This window comes from Ptychodera flava, chromosome 6 (assembly GCF_041260155.1).
Source record: "Ptychodera flava strain L36383 chromosome 6, AS_Pfla_20210202, whole genome shotgun sequence".
In the NCBI taxonomy this organism is placed as follows: Eukaryota; Metazoa; Hemichordata; class Enteropneusta; family Ptychoderidae; genus Ptychodera; species Ptychodera flava.
Genome location: NC_091933.1, coordinates 19,690,470 through 19,713,064, shown reverse-complemented (window position 1 = coordinate 19,713,064; position 22,595 = coordinate 19,690,470). Strand labels below are relative to the sequence as shown.

Genomic DNA, 22,595 nt, shown 5'->3' with positions numbered 1-22,595 from the left:
AAGTTATCCGTACATACCAAAAATCAGACCTCTGGCTCTATTGGCTCGCTCAAAATTAGATATGCACATAATTAATGAGGTACAATATGTGGCGTCATAAGGTGTCCCATCATACCATATATGAAAGGTTTAGCACTTGTGGTTACTGAGTTATGGACAAATATGTATATTCGAGGTCAAAGGTCACCAAGGTCACGTGACATTTTGTCAAAGCGTCTGAGATATCTGCGTGAACGGATGGACTCACATGCAGGGAAAGACACTAAGGGTTGTCCGATTGCCCGGGGCAAGTGAAAGTCGCGTTCGGGCAAGTGAACCTCCGATGCCACTTGCCCGACGGGACAAGTGAAAAAAATAATTACCTAGAAATCTAATTCACGAGAGCGATTTTCTGGTGAGGGAACACGGACTTAAACAACAAAAAATAATCATATTATGTCATTGTGAACATTTCCATAAGATTTTTCATAAAATTGCATGAAGAGTTGACGAAAAGAATCATATATATAATAATCGCTGTCAATAAAATCCAGTTCAAACAATACACCGGTACCCGTAAATTACCGTATGCTGATTTTGCATATGAAAAAGCTGTTCAGCTGGTGGGACGTACGTTCACCGAAGTTCATTGCATTGACTGTGAAGTTACGGTGTCTCACAATATGTCGATACGGTAAAAAAAAGAAACACACAGCGGTTTTTGTGCTTTGTATGAACTTTTATAATAATGTAAAAATAAAGTCCAGTGGTTCAAAATCACCACATAAAATTGGACTTTTACTAAAACGTACTCTTCAATGTTAACTTGTTGAGGGACAGTGAGTGGCAAGACCGCATGCAATGAAGTCATGAGCAATATTTGGTGTCAACGGGTCAAGCCTTTGAATTTTCAACAAACACTGACTTAATTTTCAGGTCAATAAGCCAAAAGTTACTTGTCGTGGGACCAACCTCTCTGTTTGTGAATTTTCCCATTCTAAAATGACTGTCAAGAAGCAATTGGAGCGAGTTTGACATCGAGAAATTCAGCTTTTACACACATTGAAAAACACCGACGCCTTAGGTTGTTGGTTTTAATTCTATTTAGTCTGCGCATGAGCAATAATAAGACCACCTAGGTTATTAGAAAAACATAGGATACTGGTATAGTGCAATGGCAATCCAAACTTCATAGGGCTGGTGTATGATATAAGCGCAGTAAAAACATGACAAAGAAGTACATTATTTTTCAGAAGCTTCAAAACATTCCTTTATAGCTACAGATTTTTTCTTTCTGTATAGATAAGTTAAAACTTTTAAAAGCAAAAAGACCTTGAAGGTACAATTGAAATGGCTGTTATTATTTGTACATTAAGCCCCAAGAAAGTAAACATACAAACATATGAACTGTTAGAATTTTTTCTATGAATATGAAAGCCCCACTAGCTGTAAATCTTGAAATTTGTTGACCTAAAAAGGCTTCCTATTTTTTCTGGTTTTCTTTAAATTCTACCCATTTACAGGATATAGTCTTTTACTGCTTTACAAAACATTCTTTAGTGAAAAATTGGACAAGTAAATTTACATTTTAACCGTTATTATGATTTCCCACCACACTAAAAAGAAAACAAAGCATGTCCCAGTTGAAAACATTCAACACTATGCATTACATTGGACTACTCTGTTGTTTCTGTGAATATTCAAATGCATATATTCACGGTGTACACTGGTTTTGCTATATTTGCATGGGGTGCCATTTTACATTTGGGCACATATTTATTATTTTTCTTGTTCAAAATTGCACATGCAGTCTCACTGGGCAGTTAACAATACTTGTATTCCAACCCCTGAAAGAGCAAATTCCAAAAAACTTGTTTCAGTTCAGAAGTAAAATCACATAAAGAATGCTAAAAGATACAGGTAATGGGGCTTTAGTAATTAATTGAATATAAATGAGCCATCCAGCACGCTTAGAAGTGTGAAGAGAACCTATGAGAATGTCTGACATTTTCTCATGATAACATAATTTTCAAAATAAGTGAGTGAAATAAAAAACCAATGTTTTAGCTTTTTCAAACACGTAAATTATACTGGGCAAGTGGTTTTCCAATTCGGGCAAGTGAACTGAACCCCCACTTGCCCGAAGGGCAAGTGGATAAAAAAATAAGTGTCTTTCCCTGACATGGATGGACTAACGGACTGACATGACCCAATCTATGAGCCCCCTGGACTTTATCTGTGGGGACTAAAAACTGTGTCACTGCATCCTTTTTGCAATATGAATACGATGAGAAACTAAATTTTTATTTTTCTTGGCCTTATACATGGGAGTCTATGGACTGCCTTATACATGGGAGTCTATGGAGGTGAAAACTAAAAGTCCCCTAACACAGCCAAATTTGATCGCATTGTGAAACAAATCGACGTGCACCTGTATGAGGTAGAGTACTATCCATGTACCAAGTTTGAACGAAATCGCTCCAGGCGTCTCTGAGATATCTGCGTAAACGGACGGACGGACGCATGGACAGACGGATGGACGGACGGACAGACATGACCAAATCTACTAATTATAAGTATGTGTACAGTCACATCAAATTGGTTCAATATTCTTGAGATATAGCCCTATGGTAAAAAAGTCATAAAATATGCAAATGAGCAATTAATTAATAAGCCACACCCACAAAATCTAATCAGATCTAAGTCTCATCATGATAATACCAAATACCAAATTGCATGACATTGGACCTAAGGGTTCTTAAGTTATGAGTGGAACAAAATCTGTCTACGGACAGACGGACGGACGGACGGACGGACGGACAGACGGACACACACACAGACATTGTGGCGACAAAGGACACCTTTGGTGCTTCGCACCACGGTGTCCAAAAATGGGACTTTGCCCTACTGAACTTTGAAAATCATAATCACAGCCAAATATGGACATACTCAAATCTTACAAACACAACTGTAGGAAAATCACAGTACAAAAATTAAGGCAATAAAGACAAAACTAAGAAGAAGATATGTGGACATTGATCACTATAAGCAAAGATTTACTGAAGTGATGTCAGTTGTGTTCAAAAGAGTGAGCACACATCACTGTGCCCAACTCATGGCATTCACCAAATATGAATCTATGTGTCGTATAGGAGATGGTACATTCTCAATGCAAATGTTATTGATGCTATCAGATGTTGTTTGTCTTTCAGATGCATTATATTTATCTCCAAGAAAATGCAACAGTCATAAAAAATAAACAACTCCCTAAGTGCCTGTCCAGCTATTAGCATAATTTTTGTAGATATAAATTTCTGAAAGTTAAATTTATTTGTTTGGAATTATTCTTGAGAAAATTCAAAGAACTTTTCCTCATGAAGTAGTACCTGTCTGATACCTTTGAATTTTATCTTTGTAGGTTGAAAAAGATGACCTTATTTAGGTCGTAGAAATCATGATAAATTTTTAAAGCCTCTTTTGACATTTTCCAAAACTACTGATAGTGTTAGATTTTGGTTTATAGATTCCAAGATATGACCACATATAAATTTGATGATTAAATTTGCACAATCATGTAAATTTTTAGTGCTTATATCCCAGTTATTATTGAAGTAACTTGTTCTCCAAACGTTTCATGTCACATTATTTGTGATGTATATTCCTTTGACAACTCGGTATGTAATAAAGAAATTCACTTTTGGTCAAAAAAACTCTTTGCTTAAACCACATGGTAGCTTTTGAATTTGGTTTAGAGGTCCCTTGAAATGATTCAGATGTTATGATATGATGATGAAATTTGCAAATTTAACAAGAAACATTCACTTCTTGCCAAAGCTACTTGTCAACACAGGGGCCTGTGGTTCTCCAAGACATTTTCTGCCTCCTGCCTGTTTAACAGATACTAATATGTGATATGTATCCATTATTCTGTTCAACCCTTCAATAAGTATTTAAAGGGATAAAAGTCTTAGACTACTACCAGTACTCACTCATGAACATCTGATCAGTCAAATAATGCAAGTTGACTATGTGGGGACTGTGTCATCAACGATGACTTGTCAATGTTAATCTTGTACAAATAAAGTTTTCTTCAGACATCTGATCATTTATCAGTATTGTCAGAAGTTGACAGCAAATCAGACATTTCCAATCAACAGTCTGTCCTGTGTAATCAACAATGAATTGTTTCATTATACCAAGGGACCATGCCAAGGTAAAGATTGCAGTGTTCACTGCACACAATATTTGTATATGGAAATAAATAGCTTTCCTTTTAGGCCGCATGCTGGTCATATATTATCAATCCCTGTTATGACTCATACATGTGGTTTGCTAGATGTTTAAAATGCCAGACTTGTGTCTGCATTTGGTGAGTAGTTGGTACTACTCAGGGCTTGAGCTGACTGGTGTGTGGCCTATATTTCCAGGCATCAGCCTCATACCTTCCCGGCATGAGGTCACATTCACGTGTATGTGTTTGTAGATCAAGTAATTTCAGGAATTGTGATGGGGGTAATATTGCTGTGATTTAATTACATGCCCAGATGAACTGAAATAATGGTTGCAGAAATATTAAGTCCTTAAAGATCTTCAATAGCTGTAACATCAGAGTTTTTTCTATGGTATAAATGAGTTTGTCTTGAGTAACATATCCTGTAACTTCAACATGATTTATTTGACGTGTTTACATGTATAACAGAGCTGTATCAGTTCTCATCCTTGGAGTTCACATATTCTGTAAATGGCTGACATGGAACTTTCAAACACTTATATAAACTAATATATCAACCACAGACGGAGAAATACTGGTACTTTATATTTATATGTATTCTTTTGTACCGCTATACTTAAATGTACATTTTATAGGTTCTTGAATGGAACTTTACTTTCAAAATCATAGATTAGATTTGTTTATCAGTGATTCATGCTAGCATCAGTGCTTTTTATTAAAGGCCCACGAGCTGCAACTCTGCGAAATTTGTCCAACCTCAATTGCAAGGTACCTCCAATTTCCTCTGAGTCAGATATTCATTGCAATCTGCAAAATTATAGAACAATATAATCAATTAACTATGCCTCAACAGTGTTTGCTTGTGGCAGAATAGGCAAAAAATTGAACATTTATATGAGCTAATTTTTATCTAAATATAAAATCATGAAAATAATGCCAAAAGTTGCAGCTCATACGCCTTTGAAAAAATATTCTAAAAGCAATGACAAAATGTTATATCTTTGCTATTTGAAACTTATTCTAGCCAAATTTCATTAAGCTTGCTATTTGTGAAATTAATACTAGATATTATATTACAGTTTTTCAATAGCAGTAAATTTTGTTATGTCATCCTCCAGATTATTACTGACATTAAATATATCTGATTTTCTAGTATTGTGGCCTCAGATGTTTTCTACTTCTGCAAGTTCCCTGGCATTGCAAAAACTAAAAAATAGCAGTAATAAAAAGCTCATCCCAGCACATACGGTAATGGACTTAAGCAAACTTGGTGCTCCATTCTATACTCGGCTTAATGCTTCCTTTCATCTATTATGATCCTGGAGGGGTACATTATTGCGCAAGAAACATGTGCCATTTTTCTCTCCTCATTCATATTTTCAAATAATGAGAAAGTTCGCCCAAGGAATTTTGTTAGGATGAGTAGGCTAATATTACAATAGTGTGATTTCTTGTATCATAATAATGTGATAACAGTGTGATTTCTCTTGGTAGCACTTCGTGGGGCCGGGGTTTTGGATGGGGGCACTTGTGTTCTTGGCCTTAAAAGACCATTTGGTTGGATGTATTATATATTATTGCCTGAATATATGGGTTTAGGTGCCCGAGAGCAGGTGACAATTTGCCCGACGCCAGGAGGGCAAATGAGGGCACATAAACCCATGTATTCAGGCAATAATATTTTTATAACATGCCTCTTTACAGTTAATGCTATATAACATTTAGTTACACGCAGGGTATTTTCAAACAATTTTGCCATTATCGACCAGTATCAAACAGATTTTAACAAAAGTCCATATAGCAGTGCGCGCATGGATAATTTACATTTAGCGTTAAGCGTCTACTTTGACGTCGAAAAGATCGAAAGGCTTCACTGGCCCGGGTAACCATGGAAACCGGTCAGTACATCGTTCACCAACCCGCTAATATCCCGGATGTTCCTATTCAAATCAATGCACTGATTTGCAATCACCTCAAGGCATGTAATAAAAGAAGGTACACATAGTTGTAAATGCATGTGTTATGAATGCAAGTGAGACATATATTGAAATACAAATTATGTGTTGTATGGATTCAATGAACATGTGGTATTATACCTGTGTATCCATTGAAGTTCAGTGATTGGCTAACCACAATAAAAGTCTAAATAAAATAAAAGTCTAAATATGCAAGCAGTTTATTTAAATATTTCAGAAACTAAGAGAGACAATTGCACTGTAGCAACTTGACATAGCGATGTGTCCGACAGTACAAACAGATACATGAAGATTTTGAAGTAGCCTGAAACTGTTGAAATGTACAGGGGTTAAGGTGGCCTTCAATGGTCAGGCTACTAAATTGCCCAATTTTTGTTGATTCATTCATGAAGTATGCAAATTAAAGAATTTGTGCAATTCATCTATCTGATACTGATCAGTCCACTCACTGCTGCAAAGAATGTTTACAGATATACAGTATGTCAAATTTAATAAAGTTGTCACTTTGAGTGCAAGCTACATTTAGATGAATTAATTCCACAGGAGAGAATTTGACTTCCAAACTTCTTGCTCGTTATAATTTTATCTGCCTACTACGGAAACCATATTCAAGTGAGCAAATGTACTAGAATTAATATAATGACGTTCCTGCACAGTGAATAACCATAACACATGCACCATCTAGTAACCAACATCATAGCTGTACTATCTTGTGGTTCCATGTTCATATACTGGCATACAACAGCTGCAAATCACAGCTGAAAGCGTATTGAGAGCCATTGATACTTATCATAGGACTTTCTAATATATTCTTCATTAAATTTATAGCCATTGCATATACACAGCCTAACCTGGAATGTTTTCCCCGTGTTTCAGAAGTACATGTACATGCTTGCTAAAACAGAATTGAAAGGGAAAGAGATGTTTTGAACAGATAATGACCCTGACCTTGTGGTCACACCAGTTTAGCAGTCAAATTTTACCTGCTGTCTTCCCATAACCTTTCTTTCCCATTTTCAGTAAGATTATAATCTCTGTTGTTCTGTCATTGACTTTCCTCATCTGTGTCATTATCATTGAATATGTCACTATTAAAAATTGATTTTCTGCCTCAGTGAATTGAATCGCTTCGTGACTAGTCTATTTTTTATATCAGATATCCCATTTTGCAGCGTTTGTTGCAACGATTAATCATTGTCATCATCATAATTGACTGCATGTTATCATCAGCTGCCAACTGATACAAAACATGCGGATGGATGCAGATGCTTGGATTTATGCCTGTTTTCGTTTTCATCTCCCATGAAATACTACCACAGTAATATCCTGATGTTAGTCCACATACGGCAGAATTACCGTAGTAGATAGCATATTATCTGATGTACTGTATCGCAAAATGAAGAAATGTTTTATCTGTTGAACTAGATGTCATCCTGTGGGATTGATGGCAGCAGAGTTTCACCTGTTCACCCCCAGTGTTCTGTGAACAGGTCTGCACTCGCTGATGATAAGAAAGGGTTTGGGCCAAACCATGGTGGTCAAAGGATGTAACCCTTTCACAACCATGGTTTGGCCCAGACTCATTATTATCACTGGTGAATGTGAACCAAATGTTTTCCAATTAAGGGATGGAGGCAAACAGTTCAATTTCCAGCCCTGGCTGTTTGGGATGTCAACACAGTGAAGAATTCACAAGTTGAACTGAAGAAAGATAAAATTCACACTTGAAGCAAAATCACAATTTGTTGAAGAATTGTTGAGAATGTATTGATGAATTTTGTCACAGACAAAATATAATGTTGACGTATAAAAATACTGCAGGCTGTGTATGACTATGTTGCAATGCTGTGTTTTTATCTTTGCTCTGTGAAGGTCATATCTCTCTTACATGTTTAATTTCTAAAAATGCATGCAGCAGACATATTTGAAAATGCAGTTTATACATGTTATGTGTAATTCACTGCATATTCATGAATCTTTCATTCAATACGTACAGTGTTATAAGGTTTATTGCTTCAAAATATTTTCAGCTAGCCCACAAGGTTATAAACAAGAAAAGAAGGTTTTGAGCATACGGTGGATATGAACTTTGGCAAGCAGGTTTGTTTACAGTACGACTGAAAAAACAACAACTCTGATTACCAGTTATGTACATGTATATATGATATGATGATAGGCTTCCCTGTGTAGTTTGATATTCACCATATTCATGCAATTTAATACTCTTTACATACATTCTGCAAGAAGTCTGGTCAATTGAGAGCACAGTGTCATTGATACTTATTTTGCTTGTACATTTTACCGATAGACATTGAAAGTAGCATTTCATGTCATGTCTGGTATAGTTCTAACATCTCTCTCTTATTCGCCTAATCCATCAGGATAATAAAATAGTTTTTACAACTGTGTACTGTACATTTAGACAATATGGTATGGCTTAAATACTGGGCAAATCAAAAAGTTTAGCGTACATTATAAATGTTGATGAATGCAAATTATGTTATTTTTTTCAAACTTCCAAACAAAGAGATTTCGATGTTTACCTAAAATAAACCTGTATGTCAATATACAATTTTATGTTCTATTGTTAAAGGTCATGCAGTCTATCCACACAAAAGATATTTCATTCAGAGAGGTAAATACCTTTCTGCAATTTCCTGAAATTTTTTGAGGCATTTGCTCGAAATTTATTTATACCTTGAGAAAACACGAGATCAGTAGTGTAAAGAGAGGTGTGAATTTCTGAATTCATTTCTCATTCAGTTCTTTCTAATACCCTACACAATAGATGACCAATTTGCGGTCAGTAAATTTGGTTTTCACTCCCTGATCTCTAATAATCTCTTTCTGCTTTCCTTTTTTTTTTCAAATTGTTTCAAATTAATTAGTTCTCAACCTTAAAACTCAGAAATTCAGACATTTAAGCTCCATTACAATGTAACTGATGTATTTTTTGGCATACTTTCATGCTTTCTGTAAAATGTAGTTTTCTTGTTCCACTGAGACTTTTCATGTCGAAATGAGTTGCGTTTAATTTTCCTACGCAGTCTGTGCATCTGTAATGTCCAATTATATTGTTGACAGCTGAATTCTAGTCTAGACCAAAGTCATTTGTCAAAAATGACAGAGCATATTTTACACTGTGCATTATGTGTGAAAAGTTGACGCTTCATATTTCAATAGAATTCAGGGAGGAGAATAAGGCTATAAGGCTATGTATTTATTAATTTATACACTGAAGATATCAAAAGTTATAGCTATAGTCCCTCTAAATCATTATCAGCAAACAGGAAAAGAAGAGTTATATGCCCGAGTAAACATTTCTTCATATGTGGCCACATTTTTATAATAACCACTAAATGTCAAATGGGCATTTTGTGAAGAAACAAGAATGTCGAACATTCGCAGGAAATACATTGCACACAACAGCTGCATGTGGTTTTCACGAAATGGATAAAGCATAGGCATTGCACTCAGTTGCGAATGAATTTAGACTGGACTCTTGTTGTGGGTGTCATACAATATGAAGGTCAATGTGAGGGTCAATTGAGGACATGCTAGGAGACTGATTCACAGTATTCCTGACAAACTTTGGTATTCTTCATCGTACCGGGTTTAATTCTGATATGGAATTCACCTCCAGAAATACATTGCCCCATGGGTTTCATCTCTTCCAGTGCGCAAAATTAGGTACTTGTTATTTCAATTAAATGGTTAATATGACCAGTTCCAGGTTTTACATGCAGTTATGTTGTGGTTACAATATTTTATCCTCCCTTTTTCTTCCTGTCACAGTGAGAGCTGTTTGATTATACTTGAAAAAAATCGGCTAACAAGTATTATCATATGCTTCACTTACTGGTACATTTATCATTTATATCATTTTCTATTATTCAAAGATTGATATTTTTTAATGGAATTGCAACCCATTAAATCAAGGTGTTGCCAAGTCACCCAGTACCCCTTAGGTCCCTTGACAGGGCATGAAGGACACAATTTATAGTCACAAGATCTACTGTATTGGAATTTAAAACATCATGTACGGTAATTTATCATTGAACATCAGTCTTGCCAATATCATTCAACCTTTCAAATGATTTTTTACCTTCTCGTGTTCTATTTATAGACAGAGAAGGTATTAGAGTTGAAAACCAATATGCTGCTGTCAAGAACTTCCGTCTGTCAAGACTTCCGTCTGTCAAGATCCGTTGACGTCATGCCATTGTGATGGGTCATATCATTGACTGGTAGGGGTGTTCATGGCTCAGGTTGAGGTGTGGGAGAACGATTTTGAGCTATGACAAAAATCAAAAGGGACTTAGCGGCATAGCCACAGTGTTAAGCCTTTCTCCAAGGTTTCTTAGTTGACTACAATCTATTACAGACTACTGAGCTGACGTTAGGGGTACTCACTTTGTGTTTGCTCACTCTGTGAGCGCTAGTGTTTGGTACTGAGTTGCGTGGATATCCCCTCATGGCCTCACGTGATCTGGGCCTGTTGCATAATCTGCAGAGATGATCATATGCCTCTGAGTCTGAAAACTGTCATTGTGTAAGCCTGTCGGCATTTTCCTTGCATTTTTTCTCGTTTAATTTTGCAAAATATCGGCGAGTACCTCAATATTTCAAGATAACCCTTTCTTCCCAATCGTTTCCTGGAGTTTCAGAGTCATATGAACGAAAATGAGTGAAAGTTTTAGACAGGAAAATCGGACGTCGGCCATGTTCAATGTTTACAGTACAATCAGAAGTTTACGTGGAGAAATTAACCAACAAACACAGGAGTGTTCATGATGCCCGCCCTCTAGAGGCAGACCCTCCTATATGAAGTACCACATTTGATGCTTGTGGAAAGCTTGACCACACAATGGAGCATTTAAACTTTTAGAAAATGACAAACTGAATAAGAAGGTATTCAGAAAATGTCAAATACTGAGGAAAATTGCGCAAATATTCAAAATAAACAGGTTAACTGATTGGTCAGCTATAAAAAACAATGGAAATGTTTATGATCAAGTTTTTGAGATGCGCACATTTTAACAAATACAGAAATTATTAACATTATAAATATAAGACCAAACTATTTTTTCAGGGATGGGACAGGTTGGAAATGAGGGGTGAGAGACAAAGGCACACCTATTGCTGCATGTGGATGCAGCCACACCATTTCATTTACAGCATACATATTCACTGTGTTGTGTTCAAGTTCCATATTGTACTGACTGTCATACAAGGATAACATGAGCAAATCAAATCAAATTAGAAAAGGATCAATGCTGTTGTGTGGATTTTGCTGAACATGGCTGATATTTCGCCCTATATATTTGGTATCCAGCAAAGGCATATTTTGATGTAAAGTCAAAATTAACACTACATTGCTGACAATATATATTACTGTTTCTGCATGAATTTTTCTTCTTTAAATTATAGTATATTAGTACTTCAAACAGATTAACAGTTATTGTGATGTCAACCCATAATTTTACATCACAAAGACTGTAATTCTGCCAATTTTTTTTGTTTTTCAGTCATTATATAAATTTTGCACTGCACAAGATGATTAAACAAATTGCAATGTGTGAATTTGTAAACTCAAAGAATAAAAATCCTTTGGTCACAAATTAAATTATTTTTTTGAAAAGAAATTTACTCTTAAACACTTTTAGCATATATTCTTTACACGGTCATGTATTTCAAGGAAAATATGCCTATTAAAAAGAGTAATTTTTTCACTTTCAATTTTTTTTCAATACTATGACAATTATCAGCCATGAGGTTATACAAACACAAGACCAGATAAGCTTTTTTCATCATTTCCACAGGACTCTTTGGAAAATCCATTAAAAACAGTTAAAAGTGACTGGAAATGATCACTTGGTATACATTTAATTTACAGATGCCAGGTTGTGTATTTCACATGCACTCAGGTCAGTAAGGAAGTGCGTCATTACTATTTTGGACTGTTAATTCTTATTTCTGAATTGTTTAACTTTTTTCCACATTGAACTATCTTTAGGCAGTTTATACTGTAGCTTAGAATTTTTTTGATTGATGTATTTAATCATCTTTTGGGTTCTTTGGGTCCATATCCCACCTCATGCCCCTACATCATCAACTATTTACCAACAACTCCATGCCAACAACCAATTACCTGACCTGGCCACACATTAGAGAAGGTACAGCGTCATTGACGGTATTTTTTCAATAGAGACTGAAATAAATTTTTGCATCATCAGGTACGTTATTCCAAAAAATGCTGTTAAGCGTCTACTTTGACGTCGAAAAGATCGAAAGGCTTCACTGTTTCTGCAGTCATTGTTTGAAAAAGTATCTGTCAAAGAATTGGAATTTTCAATTTTGTCTATCTACACTTTTAATCACTGAGACTTGCGACATGTAATGTGTTTCTTCTATCGTATATGGCAGACCTATTTTAATCGATTACAGTTTTTAATCTAAAAATGGGTAATTTTCACAATTTTCACCTAAATTTATACCCTTCAGCAGTTTGTGTCCACTAGACAAGGGGTATCAAAATTCTCAATCACTGATTTGTGACGACTGTATTCCCCAGCTCACAATGGAAGAAGTACCAATACTGGACAGTATTTTATCAGCTGTTCTGTATTCATGGGCAGTCACTCTGAGTTGTTTACATTAACATTATCATGCCTCCCTGTGGTACGTAAATGCTGTACGTGGTACTTATTGCACATGGATAATCCGTCCAGGGTGAAATAACTGAACATGAGCTCCTTGACATTCAATGTTTTCAGATGAACGAAAAAATGTGCCTCCAAGTGCGCTTGTCGCAGTCGAAAAAGTGCCAGTCTTCATGGAATAGAAACGTTATATAGAATGAAATCTCCCAAGAGATAGAACAACCACGGTGTGAAGCCCTTCAGAAGCTGAGTGCAGCACCAGAGTGTCATATCTTACCACAGTTGGAAAGATTTCAATGGAGCTGACCAACCTACTCTGGATATATAAGTACCACACTGATTTCAGAGGGCAGCTATTGACTCACATACATTACTGTTCCAGCCATAAACTTGGCCAGGTTTACAGGGAACTATCCTGTTAATTGCAGATACTGACCATACAGCCGAGAAAGGTCAATGGGCTCTCCTTGGCTTTGAGATATTGGACTGTTTAAATTGCCAGAGATGAAAATCCTTTCTAGCCAACACTGAGAATTTTACCAGGGCTTTGGAATCTCCCTTTTTGTGAACTTTGATTATTAATACGCTGTGCTGTGTACCAGTATAATTTGACAAAATTGTCATCTACTCTCAAAAATGAAATCCTCATCAAGGATGCGATTTCAAGTCACTTAATTTTGTGGATATTTATGAAATATCAATCTGCATTGATGACTCTTTTAATCCACTGTGTATCTAGGAAACAAGGAACATGACCTTTTCTATCTATCCAGTATCACTGATACATCACACAAACTAATAATCTGCATGGCAGAAAACATGGATATCGATATTATTAATACATAAAAATAATGTACGTTTCTTAAAAACAGCCTACATATATACTGTGATCCTGACATGTGTCTTCCCGAATATAAACTTATTTTTACAGCAGTATTCAATAAAATCAAAAAGAAATTAAAATTGTTAAAATCTTTAGTGCATGATGGTGTTTTATGTTTACATTACATATGTATATATATGTGACAAAAAATCATTCCTTGAAGACATTGCGTTCACTAAATTGTCCCAGCTCAATTAAAACTGACAAGTGTTGAGTAATAACTTCATCAGAAGCCAGGCCATCTGTTTCATTTTGTTCCTTGATGTGACATCATTGACAATCTAAAAGCATTGCACATTGAGCCAATCATGGCCTATTACAAACTCGTTATCTTTCACAGTGTGTCATAAATTCTAGTGGGGAATATTTTTTTTTCCTTGCGTGACGGGAAATTTGATACAGTGTGTTGGGGAGCCTGAAAACCTGTGAATCAGAAATCAGACTGTCACCTTATGGCACACAAGTCAATTATACTGGTGTAGTATACATACCCAGATGGATATAGCTGTGTTACTCCTCTTGGGAAAACAACTGACGAAAAGTTCCAACCAAACCAGAGGAGCAGTGTTTCAAATCTCCATCCACAGTATATCCTAATGCCAGACGTCTTCTTTTCTGTCTATGTAATCATGGAGTTGAATTGAAGCCAATTGAGATATTTGAACACTGTACGGTTGATGTGAAGCTTGGACAATGTAAATTATAAGATCAATCAAGCTAATATTCCCAGCATTCCTCCTTTTGCTGATAGCACTCAGCGGTTTTCAGTCTTTGCTAGTCAACTTTAGCAGCAGTGTGACATTTTGATGGACAGATGTCAATCATGCACATACCGCACCCACTGGGTTAATAGGAGATTCATATTGGATGGCATTTATCAGTGGCCAGGGTTTTATCCCTGATCTTTATAATTGGTGTTTCGCCTCCAATCTCGCTAGTTCTAAATATTGAGTCTCAGGATTTCAAGGGTAGCATGTACTTTGGTGAAATATTCTGAAAGTGTGCGCTCCATTGGGCCACTAGGAGCTCCTACTGTCTGTTGTGTCAATCGTCATAAGTTTCCCAGATTTTAGAAGCTGGTCTTGATGAGACAGTTTGATATTGTTTTGCGGAAGGCCAATTTTAATTATTTGTTGACTTTGTGCAAGAAAATCATAAGCTAATTCAGCTTTACATGTAGGTATATGTATGATGGATTTCCATCTTTGTATGCTACATGTTATATCCGTACAGCTTTGTCAAACTGATCTAAAGTTTGCACTTCTCTGCATACTTTGTCCATCGGCACTGTAGCATTAATTGATAATTACTTTCCCCCTTCCTGAAAATACTGTATTTATTGAATTTCAATAACTGCTAAAGTTGATAGGAAATTTTAACCTGTCCCTTATCCTTTACACGATAAAAAGTCACACCTTGCCTTTTATGGAGGAGAGGTTGATTTTAGGTCGTCACTAATCAGATCCTATTGAGCATTAATAAACATTCATTATTATTACCTCACATTTGTTATATACTCGGGGCTCGAAGTACTTTTTTTCAACCAACTGTTCACTGGACAGGCTAAAATAAAAAGTGCCTGTCCCAGTCAAAAAAGTGTCTGTCCACTAAAGTTGGTTCTGTTTATTTTTAGAAAATGTACCAATTTAAAGTAAACCAAGACAAACAGTCCACATGAAATAAATAAAGCTACTATGTATAACACCTCTTTTGATAGGTTGGCAACCATATTGCATAGTGTCAATCTCCATGTTCTATGACAGCTGATATTACTGGGAAAATGTTCATTATATTGACTGACACTGTTCATTGTTGTTAGAGGCGACATCGAAAGTTCAATGTCTGATAAAAAACTAAACTCTTTAAGTTTTGCATCTACCATCTGAGTATTTTGTGGAGGGGTAGAGATGTTCAGATGAATATACTTTTTCAAAAATATGCAAATGGCGCAAGGAAAAGGAAAAATCATGCTGAGTTCTGTAACCACCAGCCAGATTTGTTTAAAACTTTGTATGCAGGTTCCTTCGGGTGACTTTAGTAAGACTTCTTCAAATTGTGGTGAAATTTTCATATTTGTATTTTCTGGCTATTTTTCCTGTTTTTAGTCACAACTTCTCTGAAATCTCATGTCCAATTGTTTTGAAACTTGGTATGCATAATCTAGGGTTGACCCTTGTCAGGTTTGTTCAATTTGTGGTTAAATTTTCATCTATGTATTTTTGGTCAAATAATCATCTTCTCTGAAACTGCTTTTCCAATCATTTTGAAACTTGGTATGCATTATGCTAGGATTGACTATTGTCAGGTTTAATGAAATTTTGGTAAAATTTTCATTTATACATTTTTAGGGAATTTTTACCCATTTTTTTTTGGTCAAAACATTTTCTTCCCTGAAACTGCTCATAAGATTGCTTTGAAAGTTTGTATGCATGCTCCTAGGGTTGACCTCTGTCAGATTTACTCAAACTGTGGTGGAATTTGCATATTTCTATTTGGGGCAATTTTCTCCGTTTTTTGGTCAAAAATGATTTTCTCTGAGACTAGGTATCTGATTGCTTTAAAAGGTGATATTTGTATTCCTAGGGGCAACCTTAGTTGAGTTTCTTTAAATTGTGGTGAAATTTTCATATTTGTATTTTGGGACAAGTTTTTGGTCAAAAAACCATTTTCTCTGACATACTTGTCCAATTGCTTTGAAACTTGGTATGCAGATTCCTAAGGGGATACCTAGTTGAGTTTGTTTAAATTGTGTTGAACTTTGCATAGCGGTGTTTTGGGGTCATTTCTTCCTTTTTTGCAAAAAATTATTCTCTGAAATTGTTTGTTGGATTGCTTTGAAATTTGATATGAAGGTTCTTAGGAATGATTGATTTATATCAGTTTTCTTCAAATGGTTACAAAACCTGCAATATTGTATTACTTGGACAATTTTTGCTGCTTTATGTCAAAAACTGCCAAATATCTCTTTGGTCAATCCCCTTGTCCAATTGGAGAACACTGCGCATTTCACAGTTTTATTTGGTTTGTAGATGCATGCTAAACTGTAGATGGGATTTTTTTCAAATGAAGTTGTCATTTGCCAAAAGTATGCTAATGAGCAGCAAAAGGTTAAACTTGGTAACAGTCTCAATAACCAGGAGTCAGAATTTTACACGTTTATGATAATTTGTACAGAAACACAACCAAAGACCTCCAAGCCAATAATTCTATGCAATACAATATAACAAGGGACATCTTTACTTAGGTATGGTAGATTATGTCATTGATTTTGATGTACCGGACGTTATGGTGTTGTACACCGGTACGTGTGTACCAGTATGTGTCCATTTCAACACATGTCAACCATTGCATACTTTGCCTTGTTATATGATAGACTGTGCATCAGAATGTGTTCAAAATTCATGTGACATTTTGAATATTATAAGCTGTATATTTTACGTACACTCATTCGGGCCTGCCACATCAAACCAAATGTGAGCAAAGTGTCATTGATGGTATTTTTCAGCGTGGCATAGTAAGATTATAACCCATCCACAGTGTTGTCCAATTACCAGTTTACTCTGTTAATTAATGTTTTAAATGTGTGCTATGTTTTGGATTTGTAGCATTTAAGTTTCCATCAAATTAGCATTGTACATTTGGATCTTGGATTTATTCTTAATTTTCCAAAACACAAATTACACTAATATGCATGAAAGTTTTATTGTATTCGGCCTTAGTATTCATTTATATTCATAGTTTTTACAGTCAAGGATCTGTATAAAAATTAGCTGACTGGCAATTCATAATCCAAGGTTGCTTGTAAGAAAATTAGATATCAAATGACTATTCAGGGTTGAGTTTGTAATCTGAGCTGAAATTATACATGTATGAAAAACACTGCCAGTCAAAGTTTGAATATGCAAATTTGATAACTGATCATAGGTATACATGATTATCTAATACATTGCTATACATATTGGCAATAGTAATAATAATAATTTATCTTTTACTGAACATCAAAATTTTGTGTTTGATAAAAACAATTTGTTGAACAAGACTTGGTTACAACATGAAAAAAAAAATCACCGTAACAAGTTAAAATTTATGCCTTCAGGAAACCAGGATTGCTCATCCATATTTAAAATTGCAATAGACAAGAGGATTAAGGGCTGTGTTGAGTAGGCGTATTACATTCAGATACAGATTTTGAAAATTTCATGCTGGTGTACAGAAATCCTGTATTTTATCAAGTACATATTTCATGAGTTCAGATGGCATATTACGGCACCATCTTTTATCATCACGTGGTCAGAATTCAACATTTGAACTGAAATCCTTATTCCCTTCAACAGCTTGTCACATTTTTGGTCATCAGTTTGTCAGATGCTACCAGTACACTGCTGTAAAATAAAAGTCCCATCTCAGATGACTTCATCCTGGAAAGACTTGTTTTATGAAGTATTTTCCATGTTGAAGTTGTGCAAACATTAAATTGTTTCTTCCTGAGTGAGAGGGCTGGCTACAGATAAAGGAATTCTTCGTAAAATTGGGCACTAGGGATGAGGAATTCTTCAGACCAGTGCAACCACTGAGAAACGTTGATGTATTTATTGTAATCAACATACTGCCTCGTTACAATAAGTGAATGCACAACCCCTGCTAATATGCTGTTCTGTACATCTGTGCATTTTTCATTTTCAGTTGGACCTGAGGTGAAGTGTGTTGACATGGATTGTTCACAACAACAAAATAGTGAGTACCAGTAATAATTTCAAGTTTTTTGTTTTGAGTCCACTTGTTTCCATTCTCTGTTCACGTCTAGAGCCTATCCATTGGTTATTCCTCTTTTTGGCTGCCATCATGCACATATACATGTACCAGAATGTGGATGCTAGTTCTTAGGAAAACATGCGCCTTAAAACAGAAGGAATTAAACTTACCTTAGGGACAATTTAACCATCCCTTTTCCTAATCACGACCAAAATCACTGTGTGCAATCTTGAATTAGAAAAAATAAATAAGCAAAATATGAAGTACTTCAAAATGGCTGCTATACCTGTGTAATTTAACAAAAGTAAGACAGTTCACAAAAGCAGCAGACTGGCAAGGTATTGAATTGTAAATTCAAGACCAAACATCTGTATCTTAAGTGAATTTTATCTTAAATGGAGGGCATCCTCAGAACTGCACCTGCACCACTCACTTGTTTACAATTCTGCGCTGCTATTGGGTGATATTTCGTTCACAAATTCACCCATGTACACTTTGTACATGCATTACCTTGCCCAAGTCTTCAAGGAAACTACAAAGATAATAAATGACTTTTTATGTATAACAGATAAAAAAAATCTAGGCAGTCATTTAAAATGATGCTTGTTACAGCATGAGAACATAAAAAACCAAGAACTGATCATGAATGGAGAATTTATTTGCCTCACGGCAGGAGACCATGTTCAGTTTACAATGCATTATTACTTGCCCAATCCCTAGATGATGCACAATCATACTGCTTTATACAAATACAGATCTGCAGTCTCTCAGGTGAATGATCCCCTCTTACAAATGCAGAGCACATATATACAGTGTACATGCATCATTTTGTTGAAGAGAGAGGCAATGGTTGAAAATGCTCACAGAGTTATGATGCCAGAATGAGCACAGAGACACTTGTATTCTCTCTTTGATGATAGGTTCATTAAGTTCATAAACAACTGGTTCTAAATGAAGTGTCATGGGTATTACAAGTAGAACTGGCTGTCTGTCTGCCAGGAATATCAAAAATGTGAGGAATATCCAAACATCCGTCAACAGTACTAGTTTGGAATTCCCACTTGGGACGTTGTTGATTGATTCAACGTCTCAACTGTCAGAGTTGTTAATGGAGAACTTCTACATGATCCGTGGGTTGAACATAGTAGGGCATTGGTTTGAATATTCTACAGAGGCAATCATCGTCAGTTTCTATCATGAATCTGAGTCCAGCCTATAATTCTTGTTTCCTCTATAATTAGTTTGCGCCTTCAAAGTGAAGAGACAAACTTTTGCTCAAATTTTCCTGAATGAAACTTTCAACCATTCTCTTACCAAATCAACAATAGAAATAGGGGATCACTGGGCAAAGTTTTGAACCACCGAAACAAATGACCCAACATTTTGCAACATTTGAAATTCAAAATGGCTGCCACTCCTATGTTAACTCTATGGGGTAAAAATTGAATTTTGGATTTTCAAAAAAACTAAGTAGGTGAAAAGTTTTTTTTCTCCAAGAGCTTTAAAATGAACTCTCACAAGTGGTAGCTCAGAAAACAAGTGTAGAAATGTTAGAGTCTGACTGTCTATCCCTGAGGTGCATTTTACCTTAAGATACCGTAGTATACACCCAAAAATTGAAAGACTTCAACTTTTGCTCAAACTTTCCTCAATTAAGCCTTCAACCTTTCTCTAACTGAATCAAGAATAAAAATCAGGGGTAACCATGCCCAGTTTGGTACAAGAGAAACAAATAACCTAAAATTTATCCGTATCTGAAATTCAAAATGGCTGCCATCCGTGTGTTAACTCTATGGGGAAAAAGACAATTTTTGATTTTTGAAAAACTAAGACCAAAAAAATTTGATTACACCAAGAGCTTAAACATGGGCCCCCACAAGTGGTAGATCAGTAGAAAATTGTAAAAGTTTGAGAGTCTGAATATCTGTACCCGAGGCAAGCTCTACCTTAATGTTGCATTTTGTATGTGACTCACTATCCAAGTACTAGCCTGCCATGATTGTTGAGTGGAAGTAACTTTACTCCCTCATTGAACATGGACAAGAAGTGTAGCTTAATAGGAAGTGGAAACAAAGTACCAACCGCTGGAAGTTAAATAGAAGTAGAATTTCATGAACTGCTGGTGTTGAATTATGAAATTTATTGATTAAGCTTGGGAAAATGTGCTCGTAACTTGAATGACAGGTGATAAGACATGAAAACATGTTGAATAATCAGTATCATTCAAGGTAAAGTAAACAGTTTACCAGGTCATAGGATCAAATAGAAAATGACAATAAATTCAGGTCATCTTGAACCACTGCTAAGTGGTGGTACCAGGTGTCCAGGATATCTCTACTTTATGAATGTCGTCTACTATCATAGGGCATATGAAAAAAAATTGTGTGTTTTCATTTAAAAATCCTCAGGAAATAGGTCCTCAATCGGACTGGAACTTTTTAAATCTTTTATTCTTTTTTCAGTGTGACCCATCAAACACCACCGACATTATGCAAAATCATGCTGGGTTTTTGAAAATGAGAAAAAAAAGTTGGTGATTGAAGAGTTTTGAATAGGGGCAGGCTTGGTTACTGGGAACGTGTATATTTTTTATTTGGCATAAAGTAGTTGGTTCTTTGATATTAAAGAAAATTATTGCTTCAAACAAATGAAATTGTTGGTTTTAGAGGATGAAAACCAAATTACGTCTTCATGGACTTCAATGAAAATTAAACAATGGCGGATGTGCGAAGTGGGACTATTCTACGGTATATCGGTGACGGGGACAGAGGGTCATACGGTAGTGAGTATCTGTAAGACACTATCTCAGCTTTTGGCTGAAAAAGATGACTGACTAATCATCTGTCTCATTTAGATATCAACAGTTCTTTTAATCACAAGATATAATTTCAGCTGTATCAAGTTTGCAGAATAATTAAGGAAGAAGTACAAATACAATTTGATTAAGCTGAGGTATGCAGGGAGACAATCCTGTTGGCATTGTTATCGAAGAAAACTGTTGGTAGGTTAGTAGCTAAGGACTGTTGAATCCCATTAAAATAAGATTACATGATTTTATATGGTATATTTACATTTATACTACACAAAATGTGCCACATAGTCAAGGCAAAGTGACCATAGCCAATTTATTCTCATGGATTTCAAACATATACATGATTAATCTGTCCACTATTCAAAGGTCTGCATATTTAAGTCCTGAGCCCAACAAGTATGGAATACCGTAAGGTTAAGTGCAATGCTGCCATAAAACCAGGTCACAAATAATTCACATTTCTTAGACTAAGCTGTAACAAACATCCTATTCTCATCTGTTCCATACTTGTTGCGTCTGAAGACAGAATTTGAATACAACATACATAGCAGCAGCACTCATTCACTTTTCAATTTACACTTCATTGTAACACTAACAGGAAACACTAATGGAAAAAAAAGTCTGGTTCCTTGGTGACAATTGTGATCAACAACATCACAAGCATCCATTTACATGTAGGTTTTGTCTGTTGAAAGGATGAAGCCAGTCTGAGATGAATTTAACCTTATGATGGTTTCCATTCACTTAAAGGAAACTACAAAGAAATTGTCTTTGTTATTCTACACTTCTTTTGTGTGACCTAAATCTGCTACCTTTGATCTACTTACCTCAATACCCTGTGTTCTTTTATGACAATTTTCCTCCAATTAACATGATTTCAATTAATCATTGGCTGTGCATATTGTTCAAATTTCTCAAAAGTGTTATGTGCTCTATAGTTGAATGTTGCAATATTACAAATCACTACAAGTGTGTAATGTAAAAAGAAAAACAGATCAGCTTACATTTGCATATTAAGCCGACATTACTTAACTGTCCAATTATCCCAAATTAGTTCAATTGTGTCCAGTTATTTACTGATTAAATTATGACTTTTGATGAAGAACTGATTGATGAGCTTGATTAACAGATTTAAAAATGCAAAATAAAATTTCAGTGAAAAGAAAAGTAAATATTTTAGGGATGTGTAACTTTTCTGAGATTTATAGCACACTTTTGGTAACTGCTTCTGAATATTTGCTCTCGGTAAAGTCAATGTTAATACATGTATGCAGAGGTTAAACCATGTAGCAGCTAGTGA

The 22,595-nt window shown here is 35.5% G+C and overlaps 1 protein-coding gene across 2 annotated transcripts in view; it reads left to right on the top strand.

Annotated features, from left to right (window-relative positions):
• The window catches only part of LOC139135081 (sentrin-specific protease 8-like), a 153,001-nt gene that overhangs the window by 125,595 nt on the left and 4,811 nt on the right, over window positions 1-22,595 (top strand). Inside the window, exon 5 of one of the 2 annotated variants that reach the window (XM_070702310.1) lies at window positions 18,415-18,465. In XM_070702310.1, coding sequence (XP_070558411.1) covers window positions 18,415-18,465 — 51 coding nt within the window. Of the gene's footprint in view, window positions 1-12,962; window positions 13,758-18,414; window positions 18,466-22,595 lie in introns of those variants that run through there. The other variant, XM_070702311.1, reaches the window with a different exon arrangement.